Source organism: Phalacrocorax aristotelis, chromosome 3, assembly GCF_949628215.1.
Source record: "Phalacrocorax aristotelis chromosome 3, bGulAri2.1, whole genome shotgun sequence".
Taxonomy (NCBI): Eukaryota; Metazoa; Chordata; class Aves; order Suliformes; family Phalacrocoracidae; genus Phalacrocorax; species Phalacrocorax aristotelis.
In genome coordinates this window covers 61,195,827-61,209,760 of record NC_134278.1, presented here as the reverse complement: position 1 = coordinate 61,209,760, position 13,934 = coordinate 61,195,827, and the positions used below count along the sequence as shown (strand labels likewise).

Below are 13,934 nucleotides of genomic sequence, written 5' to 3'. Positions count from 1 at the left end.
GATAAGAAATGTTTTGGTGAGTACTTAGACTGGGAGAAGTGGAAGGATTCTGCAGAAACCTAAACTCATAAAGTTGGCCATCTGCTGATGTTATTCCTGTACAGGGAAGATAAGCAGGAATGTTGAAAGTGGTGAATGTGCAAATCTTCTCCCAAGAGGACCAGGTGAAAATCAGAGAAGAGCTCTGGCCCAGGAGGCATCCAGGCAGAAGCTGGGCACCATATGTGCTTGTTTTTGTGGTATCGTGCAGTACAAGAGTGGTGAAGCTGGTGAGAACATTCTTGCCATAAGGCTGAGGCTTCGCCTTAACTAGTGAGGCTCAGAGAGCGACCTTGTCTCAGAGAGAACGGATGGGCCTCCTGGCTTTAAACAGGAGGAGGGTTGATGCAAAGCTGTGTGATGGGCTTCCTGAGTTTGGCCAAAATCCACATTAAGATCACCGTGGGTGCCCAGAGACAGATTTAATGATGAGGCCTGGAAGGCTTAACCTGCTCAAAGTCCCTGGTTCAGGGCAGATATAGAAGACAGTCCCTGAACCAGTCAGCATGAGGGAGCTAATTGTTGAAGGAAGCCAGCCATGTAATGGGGTGAAGCAAATGATCTATGCTGTCTTTAACCTTTACCCTTCCTCAGCCTGCGCAACCTTTTGCCAAAGACTGATACTGAAGCTGAGAGTCTGCTTGAAGCCTCTGGGGATGGTTTTAGGGCTTCTTGTGAGGAGAAAAATGGTGATGGATAAGTTGTTTCTTTTGGGTACTTCACAGAAGTTTACCCTGTTGGCTTTATGCTCATCGCGACCTAGAAATTGTCTTTTCTGATGAAAGAAGGAATCAGGATCGAGTGATGTCTATGCTGTGAGCTGGAGTTTCTTCTACCTCAAATTAGGTAAATTAGGGAAGTTAGACATTTTCTAGGGATATGCTTTTCTTTGTGGTGATAACTAACGTCACATTTGCCAATGAGATTGTGCCACTGCAGGAGTTAGAAACTTGAAACAAGGTTTCAAGGAGTGTGGAGAGAATAGGATTTTGGAGGTGGTGGTTGGAGGAAAAGAGAGGAGTGAGGAGGGAAAAAACCAGAAGGCATCAGCAAGGGAAAAAGGAAACTAAATGAATCAAACATCTATAAAACTCTCAAAGGATGAACAACTTGCTGAGTCTTGTGGTTGAGGGGTGCTATTGCCAGGTACAGCATTAGATGCCATCCATACCGTGAATGCTGTACACAGATGAAGCAGGGGTGATAGTCCCTTTTCCTCGAAGATTAAAAGTCTCCAAATCAACTGCTTGAATGTCTGTACAGCCAGGACATGAGTGTGCACACATGAATGATCACTCAATGGCTGTACTGTTATAATGGGATTTTTCTGCTAAAACTTTGAAGTGCATATATAGTGTGTGGTGTTACTTAGCTAACATTTTAAAATGCTTTTAGAGTCAAAGCAACAGCTTTAAACACAGATTCCTGGTGTTCGTCTTATGCTTCACCTTCTTATTTATGTCATTCAGTATCTTCATTGTTCTGCAGGTTAACACAAAGTGTGAAATACAGGTTGTCCCTTGGTAGAGGAAGACAGATTTCACTCATTTTTCTTATGCTGTGTGTTTGGCAGCTTACAAATCAGAAAGCACTTGTGGTCAGAAACAAACTGACATATGCGGCTTTGAAAGTAGCTCTGAAAGTGTCTGCCTGGCTCTAAAGGGTAATTATGTGTCACTAAAGCAGAGCTTGCTTTAATTAAACGTCTCATTTGAGTACAAGTCAGCATGGATCCTGCAGTAGGTTACATGCTCATTTTGCATGAAAGCGGTCTGCCCATGCTGTTTCATCTGTCTTTGTGTTTAGCATTTGGACACAAGTGGGTGGCACAACTGCAATGCCTTCTCAGTTTTCTCCCACCCTCTGGGGCAAGAAGATGGGTCCTGAGTGGTGTACAGCTTACTGCCTGCTTTCCAGATTCAGACTTGTTCCAGCTCAGTCTGGGGTGGTTTGGGCTTTTTTGAGCAAATCTTCACTTTTTAATGATCATAACCTGGTTTGAGCATTCCTTCTGATACAAAATGCCCCAGAGTTCAGCATACTAAATGTCATTATGATGAACCTGAAAGTCACCACAGAGAGAAGGCTGTCTCTTACAATAGTGGTATTAAAAAGTCTTCTGTACACTGTATTTTTATGATGCCTTGTGTCTGTATGTATTTCAGACAAAATAGCAAGACCCACTTTTCAGTATTCAAAAATCAAGAAACAAGATTCAGATTATGAAAGCTGTTTCTTATCCTGAAGAAGTTACAAAAACCTAATTAGTAGAAAAGATTGTCCCAAACAAGGGTCCCGCCATACTCCCAGTGTGAGTATGCAAGCAGCATAGTCTTTGTTTAGGCAGACAGAAGACACTGAAACGGCTACTGTCAGACTTCCTTGCATAAGTACCCTGAGCACTGATACTAACCCTGATGCAGGTAGACTCAGTAATCAAGAAGTGTTATTGCATCAATGCTCTAAGCAATAACCTGACTTGAAGTATGCATTGGAAACTAGCCAGGAGAAGTTTTTTGTTTTTTTTCCAAAGAAAATATTATTAGCTGCTGCTGGGACTTGACAAGATACTGGAAGCAGCAATAATGAAAGGCAATGCAACAGCTGTACCAACACTGCTACTCATCAGCAACCCAGTCCCAAAGTATGGTGTAAAAAGAGCTCCCATTCAGTGCTGGCACCGCCGAACCTTTCCGTGTGGCGCTGCTGTTCCAAAAGGTGTTTCTCATTACCATCACATGGTTTCTACCCTTTCCAGCAAGCACATTAGTCTCCATCCAAATTAATTCCCTCAATAGAATATTCCCAGAGCATCCCAGGTGAAGGACCTGAACCAATGGCTGGCAGTGAACAGACCAGCAGGATGCAGTGCAGTGTCCCCGTATCCATCCCTTCAACTCTGCTGATCCTATTTGAATTCACTCTCTCAAGCTGAGGAGTAAGTAGGTCCTGTTGGCATTCTTCAAAAAAAGGGATCTTGATCTTTGCCATTAGCAACAGCTAGGCTACATTTACCATTCAGGAATTGGTGTAAACCCTTGTAAAGAGCAAGAGGTGCCTGCTGTCCTCACCAGAGGAGTTTTCATCACTCCGTGATTAGGCAGTCATGTTACTTTGGTGTTGACATTAACGACTTTTAGGATTTATGATGCTGGCTTTCAAAGCTAACTGAAAGCTGAGACCTTGGTGGTACTCATGCGTAAGAACTGCCCCCTCCTTCCCCACGAAGAGATGTAGCAGCTTCACTTCCTTGGCTGTGGCACTGCTAAAAGTGCCCCACTTGCTAAGGCTTTTTACAAGAATATGCTAATATGATCTCTTGGGAAAAATCAAGATCCACCAAAAGGACGTTAAGGAATTTGGCCTTTATTTAAACGCCTATCTCCGACCAAATGCCTAACTATCCCCTTGCTTCAGGAAATGGGAGACATGAGGGATTTGGATGCTAGTTGTTTTATGTATGTGTGTTTTCTTGTTTTAATGTGAGCATCTTAATACAATCTGCTTGTATATGGTTCCAAGCAGAACTGTGAATATTAAGTGGAGGTCACTGTCTTAAAAGACATCCGGAGTGTGAGCAAAGAACCCTACAACCTGTGTAGCTCCCAGATCTAGTGGCTTTAGTCACAGATATCTGAGATGCCAAGATGTTAAGGGTACTTGCAGGCATGGGCACTCAGGGTTGGGCCCCCTACTGCTGTCACCCTTTGCATGCGAATCCAACAGAAGGTCTAAGAGCCTTGGCAGGACCATCCCTTGGGCAAGATCTAGGTTATACTGACATACAGGAACTGGATATCCTCTGCTTACCTCATTAACTTCCTTTCTGCATACTTTTGACCTTCTTCTCTATTCTGCAGTATTTCTCAGGAGCCTGTGACAAAAAGGCAGCTTGATTTTTAAAGGCATTGAGGTAAATTCTCATTTGTTCCAGAAAGACTACTTTTTTTGAAACTCAAACTTTTATTATTTAAAAATCAATTCTTTACATTATAAATTATGTACTTTGCCAAATAAGACAAAATTCTATACTAAAAAAAAAATTAAAGATCACCAATTAACATTCTCCTTATCACTGCAAAGGAAATAGATGTTACTGGTGACACAATTGAAAATATGTCCAGAGGAGTTTGGGTGACTTCAAGAATGAAGGATTCCTCATTTTCTTACTTCCCTCCTGCACACGTGCTAACCTGTTACCTTTGGCTTCTTTTCTTCAGACATTGAGATAGGAGATCCTTGCTTCAGTCTAAAGAGGATTGCTTTTCTGCAGTGTATTGAAGTAACTGAGGTTTAATCCTATTGTCACAATTTTACTGGAATATTGCTGTGCTGTCACTAGCTTTCTTGATCTGATGGTTAAAGGGGAGAGGACCTAGAGTCCTCCCTAAGTTAGCATGCGATAGGCTGATAGACCGGTTGGTAACCAGTTTTCCAAAGCCAGATTATTCCTGTTCACCCTAGCAATGTTAAAGTTAACTATAAAAGATTTTAAATCACACTAGAACTCTTTCCAATAAAATTTAAAATACGTTGCAAAACAGTGTCCCACTGAGGTAACTTCTTTCCCCCAAAAGAAAGCCACCTCTCAGTTACCTTTCTACTTAGCTTAAAAATCAACCTGTTCACAAGCTAAAAACTAAAAGGAGAAAATGAAAACATTCTAAGTGAATCCTGCATATAGGTGTGACTGAGATAATATTCATTGCACTTCACTAGAAAAGAAGGCGGATTAGCAAAATAGGAAGAAGGTCTGAAAGGTAACGGAACTCGAGTTATAAAGCAAGTTACACGCAGAACGTGTTCTGCTACAAGCATGGTATTTTGTAATTTTTTTAATAAAAGCAAAAGTTCTTTTGATGTTAGAATCTAATAAATCCTGAGGTCAGAAATAATTTATGTAAAATTCAAGTGTTGCCAAACTTTCCTGCTCTATTGAAAACCTTCAGAATTTATTTGAATGAAACTATGTTTAGAAATAATGAACAACACAAATCAGAATGCTTTTGCCCTTTAGATTTTCAGCTAGCTTGACTGAAAACAGCTACTCATCCACAAACATCTAAGCCCCTATTCTCTAATTCCACACTGGTTCTGCTAAAGACAGTCACTGCTGTTCCTCTTAATGTACCAGCGAGGTCCCAATGCTGTTCTGTTCTTGACTGATAAATGTGCACCACTTGCATTAAATAAGTTGGAATTAGAAATATGCAATGATGTAGTAAATCTATCCTCCCAATTATCAGCTAATTTATATTTACATAACACTATATATTATACTATAATGTTTGTATTCCCTAGTAGGAATGAAACTGTCCAGAGACGAGATGAAGTGATGCGATATAAAGGCACAGACCAGCCACTGTATATAGAAGAGTCCCCAAAATCATAGGAACGTTGGTTGCTAATACCAACCCTAGAACTCAGTATTTGCTTGCTTCTTCATTGCAAGCATAGTTTTACAACAGCCCAAGTGTTTTACATCATACTTACCTTTGCCCATCCTCAAGCTACTTTATTTGTTGTGCTTCCACTGCACTTCAATGAGAAGTAAACTCTGAAAGAGCAGTGGCTACCAAGGCCAGTAGAAAACCGTTAATTGGTATCTGAATGGTGCTGCCACAGACTTGGTACATTTCTGGAACTCTGTTACTTGACTGAAGTTTTAAGGTGTGTTTTATGGCTGGATATGTATATCCATTACATAGACTGCTGGTTTAAACAAGCTATGTTAAAGAGTTTAAAGTTCAGAAATACCTTTCTTCAGCCTAGAAGTGCAGCTTAAAAAGGCGAAAAGCTTACAGATAGCGAGTGCTCTAAGCAAGCGTAACACTGCACGAAAACCAATTCTAACACTGACCTTTGCATGTGTTACTCATATGTAATGGATGATTTACACAATGAAGTCTGGCCTTCCATCACGTTTTTTTTCCTAATAGATAAGTATGACAGCAATTCTTCCTTATACCACTGCCGTATTTCTAGTGGTAGGTTGCCATTGACACTTACGAAAATGTCAAATGGTCTCATTTAGCTAATTAATAATGCCATTAGCGAAACTGGCTCTCAAGGATAGAGCTGACTACGTGGAAAGTCCATCAACTTGAGCAGCATTTGCCTTGACAAGGGGGATGGAGATAAGCTGGAGTAAAGGTCACAACTTGATCTCAATGTTTGTTTCTAAGCAACCCAGCCAGTTTGTCTGTGGTTACAACACAGTAGGTTGAGTTTGTTTTGCTTTCCTGCCTCTGTACGTAAGGCACTGAGGGTGACGGCCCCTCTGGAAATTACCTGCTCTGCATCAGGTGGCTGAAGAAGCACCTGTCCTACAGGTGGGAGGCTTAGAAGCAGACCCACAGGAGAGGCCAGTAGAAACAAAGCTGTTGGGGGTCAGAGACTCCAAACTAGCTCTTGCTCAGAGTAAAAAATATAAATGTAATTTAAAAACCCCAAACAACAGTCCAAGTTTTTGTGCGTGCATGTGTGAGAAAGCACGAGCATCCTGAGACTGACAAGAATGGACCGACAATTGTTTTTTGTGCAGTGGTCACACTGAAGGAAGAGGCAGTCCATTCAACTTACTGCAAGTTAACAGGTTAAGAAACGGCTGAATGGCTCACTTGGGAATGTGTGAATACTAGAACAGTATACACAGGCAGTAACCAATGTAAATTAGATACCAGAAAATACCGAACACTGACGCAGGGAGCTTGCAGGGATGACGCATGCTAGCAGCAAAACAGGACTCTGATGACTGTGAGCAATCTGCTGGAGATTTACACAGAATTGGTTTTGTGGTTTTCTGCCTTCTCTGCACTGGTTGCGAAGGCTTTTTCAAACAGGTGAGAAGCAGGAAGCCCGACGCCGCTAAGGGACAGGAGTGCTCGGGGTGCGCCCTCCATGTGCAGGAGCGCTCATGCAATATAAAGCCATACCAGAAAAACCAGACAGGCTTTGCAAGGCTTCTCAGACAAGGAGTTTAGGCAATCGCATTACTGGGACCATTCTTCACAGGCAGTGTCAGGGCATCTGTCTCAGGTCGGTGTGTCAGTAAAGAGGTTACAGAATAATACACTGAAGTGAGCTGTAACACATTCCTGGGACCAGATGATATTGTGCAAAATTTTCAGATGTGTCCAAGGATAAAATACGTAATTTTCTAATTGTGATGTGCAATTTCTCTCAGGAAACACGATACTAGAAAATTGGAGGTAGCTAATTTGATGCCAGTTTGTAGAGTTTCAGGAGCGAGCTAGGGAACATACATGACGAAGAAACCTGCTGTCTTTACTTGTCGAATTGGCAAGAACTGTAATGCAGACCCAAGAAATGAACACACTGGGAAGGAATCAATTAAATTTCTGTAAACAGAGGTAATTCTTCATAAATTCATTAGTTCTCTGAAGTGTTCAGCAACTTTGAGGGCATGGGAAATCCAGCTGATATAGTTTAACTTCAGAAGAAATTTCACTACGCGCCTTTCGAAGGCTCTTAGAGGATATAATCTGAGGGGATAAGCAGGAAGGTCCTTGCATGCATAAACAGTTAAAAGATAGAACAAAGAAGGCTAGACAGAAATAGTTGGGTTTTTTACAGTGGTAAACATTGTTAATGCTTAGTTTATGCAGTCCAATATATTTCTAAATGATGTGGAAAAAGGAGAAGAGTTGACTGAACACATTTGGTGATGCTACTGAGGGTACTAAAGACAAAGCCTGATTGAAGAATTGCAGAAGGACCCCACGCTACTGAGTGACAGGGCAAAAAAAACCAGCAGATGAAATTCAACAGTGATAGATGCAAAATAAGGCACAAGGAGAAAACCTAGTCCTACCCACATTTACAGTGATGGGCTCTGAGCTCATTATTACCATTCACAAATGGTATTTTTATATTATGCCAAAGAAAATTTGGCACAATGCTAAGTGGCAGTCGAAAAAAAGAATACTGAATGCTCAGGATTATTTAAGAAAGAAACAAAAGGAGAACATTATTCCACTGTATGCACCTGTGCTGTCCCAGCATCTCAACTAGCATTTGAATTTTTACTGTGCCCATTTCATAAGGGCTGTAGTGAAATTAGAAAAATATGCGAACACAATAACAAGGATAATTGAAAGTATGGGCCAGCTTTTATATGTAGAATGATTAAGTAGCTTAGGACAGTCTTGGCTGGAGAAGACGTGGCTGAGGACAGAATATGACATATCTATAAAACTACAGTGGCAAGGAGATGGTGAATAGGTAGGGAATCCAGATAATTAGAAGGCAGAAGCAGCTGGAGAAAACAAAGAAGAGAAGGCATTTCTTCTGACAGGGCATAGTTAATCCACCGAATTTAACACAGGATGTTGTGAAGGTATCATCTTATGAAAGTTGGAAGTGACTGGGAGAAGTAATGGAAGGCTATTAAATATAAAGACACGACCCCAGTTCAGTGGAGTCTTGACAGGACTCAGGGGAAGTACCGCTACACAGTCGTCCTTACTTTATACTTTTTCCCAGCACCCCTCTCAGCCAGGCAGAGGAGGGTATTGGCCTAAATGATCTCACCTCTGTTCCTGTGCGGCGAGGAAGAGGTCAGGAGTGCCTACTCAAGCTGGCCACAAGCAAACATTACTGTTGTAATGCAATTCAGACTAAAATCCTTTATTAGGAAGAGTGCAGGCTGTGCTGATACAGCACCCTAGCAAGGGCCAGGGGAGTACCTGCGGGGGACACAGCAGGTAACTGTCCTGCATGCACGGCTGTTTTTCTTCTGTGATACCAATGGCTGTTGAAACCCACGGATATCACAGCAGGAGGGAGACGTAGTTAAAAAACCGTGTACCTTGTGCAACCATTCTTGGAATACCACATGCACAATTTAAAAAAAGTTTGTTAATTAAACCAGAAAGTTTAATTGCACATACGGAGCTCTGCAAAGCATTTTGGGATGTTGTATGTTTTGCAGCTCTGTGTCTTAAATGTTCTGGGGAACAGGATGAAGTGTCTCAACTCGCTCTGGTGTTGACCCACAAGCCACCAGTGACACAGACGACAGCTGCATCGCTGACAGTACGTATGGGAAAAGCCAGTGTAAATGCAGCCTGAGAGTGGTAACTGTATGAACAGCGCATCTGTATGTTGCCTCAGCTTGTTTCAAATTCACTGCATCCTGTGATAGAAACCAAAGAGCCCCAGGCTACTGCCACAGATGTACTGCTTTGGTTAGTCACTCTTCTCAGTATTACTGGGTTCGGAATTACAGCAGGGACAATAATAATAATTTTGAGGAAGACCGTTAACTATCTTCAAGTACAAAATAACCCTTTCAAAGCACTGACAGTCAAACTGCTCAAATAATGCTTTCCAAGAAGAGTTTTCTTAGTTCAGCTGTCTCCTTGGGGGTAAACAGTTGCATAAATGTGAAAGTTAGTTGTCCTGCTTTTAGGATCCGTGTGAGTAAGAAGAAAATACCATTTCTCTTGGTAATGCAGAGCTAATATTGCTAAACACTGAGCCATCATTAGAACTGCCTACTAATTTCCAATAAGCCACAATTAGGCAAACTGGACACAGGCGTAGGAATTTCATTAATATCCTCAAATATGTAATCTGAGCTTGGGAATCTTGGCTGATAGCTATAGTATTATATGAAAACTGATCTTAATATAACTATTAGAATATGAGGGTGAGTTCACAGAGCCGGTGGTGAAGCCACACCACAGGCACCTTCTGCCGAGCTTGACTACGCTTCCGCTATGTTCAAATCACACAAGCCACATCAGATAAAAAGGCTAGCTGATTTGTTACAATTCTGTCCTTCATTTCTTGATAGGAAGAACCCGTTCACCTTGAAGGCAGTGCAATGGGTGTTCACATTAAGTGGCTTAAGCGAGAATATATGAAAACTCAGAGGAACTGGAAAGAAGTGGATAACAGAATGAATGTGACCATAGAAATACGGAGGAAGATGATCAGCGATAAGGCACCTTTAAAAGACATTCTTAGACTATTTCCTTTCTTAAGATGCCCTTATCAGGTAACAGAGCTATTTTTAGTAATGACATTGAATTCTATGTTATAGATGTGGTACAACCGTAGGCACGTATTTTAGTTGATGTTTCAGGTGAAGTAACCATCAACATTCTCTTTAATCTGACTCATGATTTTGCTGCTAACCCCACTTTAAAAGATTCGCCAGTCCTGTGTTAAACATGCCACACACACCACCAGTGGGTTTTCTGAAGTATTTTGGTGTTACTTGATGTATTTCTTCCCTGCTTTGAAAAGAAATGAAACCACCCCCTCCAGCTTATAATCTTATTTTACTGAGCTAGTCACATCCTGTCTTCAAAGTGTGCACCGCATGTGTTGTTTTCCGTTTTGGTTTTGAGGATTGCAATAATACCAAATTTTTCTTTTTCTTTTAGCTTTTTAGGGAGTTCCAGCTTCTCACACACATGGACATTTATAAGAAAACAGTTGAGATTTTGGAGAGTTATTCAGAAAACATATTATCTTTGTACGTGGTGAGGAATAATCCAATTAACATTATGCTGCAAGAAAATCTGAAGCGGCACACAGAGGAAGACATTCTGAAATGTCAGTACAAATCTTCTATGCTCTGAATATCCGAGTTTTGTTACAGTTAATTGTTCTTACTTATGTAACTAAACTAGCTCTAATTTTACTGAAAAACATTTTAAAATGTCACAGTTGCCTGAAAAATATAATGATGAGGAAGCATTAAGAACAAAAGCTAATAAATTATTAGGAAAATTAAGTCAGTTGGGTATTGAAACTTTTTTCTTTCCTTTTTCCTATTGAATAAAAGATTGCAGGTTTGATAATGCTAGTAACTGTCTTAAAATAGGATGAACAGAATTATGTATTTCTAGATTTGTAAAAGAGTGCTTATTGTTTTCTAAAAATGCAGGCATAAAATGAACATTCTCATTTAGAAACTGAAGTCGTCCCATAAAGAGACAATTTCCTTTAGAAAGAGATGTACTGTTTCTATGGTTGAAGTCTTCATCCCAGTGAAATAACAGAAGTAGTTACCACTACCTACACCTCAAGCACCTCGTCTGTGCAGAGACACATTACAGGAAAAAGTGCACACACTGGTACTCCCGGAGAGCAGGCACCACAGACATGCAAAGAGGTCCAGGTACCTCAATGCGTTTGGCTCGCTGGCTGTGAGGGAGCAAGCACCTGCTGCCACTCAACTTCTTTCAGTCTGAAGAGTCTGGGAGTGTGGTTCTGCAGGCACAAAACAATGAAAGGGTTACTTATAATCTTTAATCTTCCTGAACTGCAGCTGTAGACGCCTATGCCTGAGCTTAGCTGTGTGAGAAGTGCTCCTTTGACTGTCATTTTCTATCAAACAGGCATAATGCCAGGATGTCAAATCAAAGGCGACACAGTATGAACATGTGTTTCCTACAGCAGCTTCACTCCTTTTATTACCAGGTCGTTTCTTAAAGAAGCAGCAGAGCAGGTTAACATGTTGTGGTTTTCTTTCATTAAGCTTAAAAACACAAGTACTTAATAGCTCATGATAGGTTAAAAATTGTCAACGAACAGCCTAATCCAGAAAGCCTTTATGGACTTTCTATTCATACCTTTGGCCTTAGAAAGCTATGGACATTTTAAGTAATTTCCCCTTTTCTTATACAATATGCCCACAAATATTTTAACTCATACCTTTGTGAGTCCCAAGGCCTTTCCTGTTTTTTCTTACAAACAACTTGACCTGGCACCTAGATAATAAACACCCGACGACAGGATAGGTTCAGCAAAACACACCCCACCAGAAGTCTGATCTGCAAAAAAGGATTTTACAGTCATTAATAGCTGAACCAGAAGGGTGGTGACTACCACGTCCCAGGAGGTCCTGCAGCACCAGCTTGCACTGCAGCCTTCAAAGTGGAGTCCGCTGGCAACAGAACCCCAGAGACATCTGATTTACTGGGGAGAGAGGAGTCTGGGGACAGGTGGTGCAGGCAGGAGGGTTACTCAACTCACAAACTCCACTAGAAGCAACCCAAGGCCCACTTACTTGCTGTGAGAGAAATTTAATCGCAATATTGAGTAGCAGAATATCATGAATGATTTGAATACTACTGGCCATTGCCAGCAGAGGCTCCTAAACCTTCACTGTGGTACAAACTACTCTTCAAAATGCACAGAATAGCAGTTCCACTGCTGAGCTGTTTCATAGGCTGCAGTCTGCTTTTCCAGGAAAATTTTCCAGGGAACGTTTTCATTTGTAACTTAGCAGAAATCCTTGCCTTTGACAGATATGAAAACGACTGCTGCATGTTTACTCCTGCCAGATGTCTTTGGAGACGATGCCAGTCTGTTTGCTGCAGTGAACGAGGAGGTAAGAGACAGAGCACTGACACTCTTGGACTCTCTTCCTCCCATGAACTTCTGGGCACATCACCTGGCGTTTTGGTGGCTCAGCTTAGTTCCTGGAAAAGGATGACAGTAGCTTGCCTTTTAGGTAGAAGGCAAATATTCATAGAGATACTAGCTGAATTCAAAGCAGTGCTGTTATACTTGCTTACTCCTCTGACCTACTCACCAAAGCAATGCTGTGACATCATTTGAAATACCTTTTTTTTTAAATTTAGGTGAAGGTGGTGACACCAGTGTTGGAAGTAAAAAATCCCTTTAATGTGAATTCATGCGAGTTTGCGCTGTACATAGAAAGACAAGAGCTAGCCCAGCTCGACGACTGCACCATGGCCCTGGCAGCCCTGGTGGCTGCATTTCACGTGTTTGGTATCCCATGCCCGAAGAGAATTCACAGGACGCTCAGCTTCCTGGAGTCCCTGGTCCTTGAGGTGAGGAGCCCAGCTCCCCTGCCCGCCCAGGTAAAGGGAGGGCTGGTGGCAGCCAAGTATCCCAGTATCTGATGGTGTACAAAGCACTCCTCTCGGGAGCATTTGAGATTTTGTCAAAATAAAACCCTTTGTTGTGAAGATAAATCAGTGCCATTCTTTCTAGTGAAAGTGTATGTATATTTATAACTCCGTTATGTTTAAGAATGCCCTTTTTTTTAACTGTACTGGCTACTTTTTAAAAAATAGAAACCCTAAGCATTTTCATTATTTTAAATGGAAATTCTAGAGCAGTCTGGAAGCAATAGAGATAATAAATTTTTCTAGATTACTGCATATGTTGTGTATTGTTTTCCCATATAGTGCATTTAAAAGATTCAAATAAGTCTTTTGACTGTCAGAATTTTTAGAAGTACACCTCTGAGTTAAACGCGAGCATTTCACTGCTTCAGATGCCAATACATTTACTGTTTTGAAGTGGCACGAATTAAAAGATTTACTTGTAACCATCATTTCATTATATTACAATCACTGAAAGCCTACTGTAATAATTTTTATGTTTATAAATCAGGCCCACCATTTAAAATTTGCAAGATGATAAATTTTCGCTATTTTCTCCATGCATGAAACATTCTTTTTTTTTTTAACATTAATCCTGAATTTGCTAAATACGGATTCTGAGATGAGCTCTCAAAGTAGCAAGAATGACTTATCTGGGATGCTGCCATGTGCATTTGTAACCACAGCTTTGGCAACAGGGACAGAACTCCTCATTTTCTTCCTGAATTTGTTCACCAGAACAACTTGGCCTTCTCCACATGGTGACTCTCCTATCTGCCCACAGAGCGGAGGCCCTCTCCTCTCTTCTACAGTCTCCTCCCTAACACCCTCCTCTTAACTCCTGCATGTCTGGAAATCCCAAGGATTGCTACGTGACAGTGCATGACTTCAGACAGGCGCCTAGTAATGAACAGTAGCAACAGCCAGCAAACATGACCCATTACATTAATTAGAAATTAAAATGGCCTTTTATTAAAACACTGCATTCTACTAAAGAGATCA

At 41.2% G+C, this 13,934-nt stretch overlaps 1 protein-coding gene across 1 annotated transcript in view; it reads left to right on the top strand.

Moving 5' to 3' along the window:
* SAMD3 (sterile alpha motif domain containing 3) overlaps positions 1 to 13,152 on the top strand; it is a 40,725-nt gene extending 27,573 nt beyond the window's left edge. The window contains exons 7-10 of the mRNA XM_075089863.1: positions 9,860 to 10,063; positions 10,455 to 10,626; positions 12,327 to 12,409; positions 12,663 to 13,152. Of these exons, the coding sequence (XP_074945964.1) occupies positions 9,860 to 10,063; positions 10,455 to 10,626; positions 12,327 to 12,409; positions 12,663 to 12,947 (744 nt within the window). The 3' untranslated portion in view covers positions 12,948 to 13,152. The remainder of the gene's footprint in view (positions 1 to 9,859; positions 10,064 to 10,454; positions 10,627 to 12,326; positions 12,410 to 12,662) is intronic.
* Positions 13,153 to 13,934: the final 782 nt, after the last annotated feature.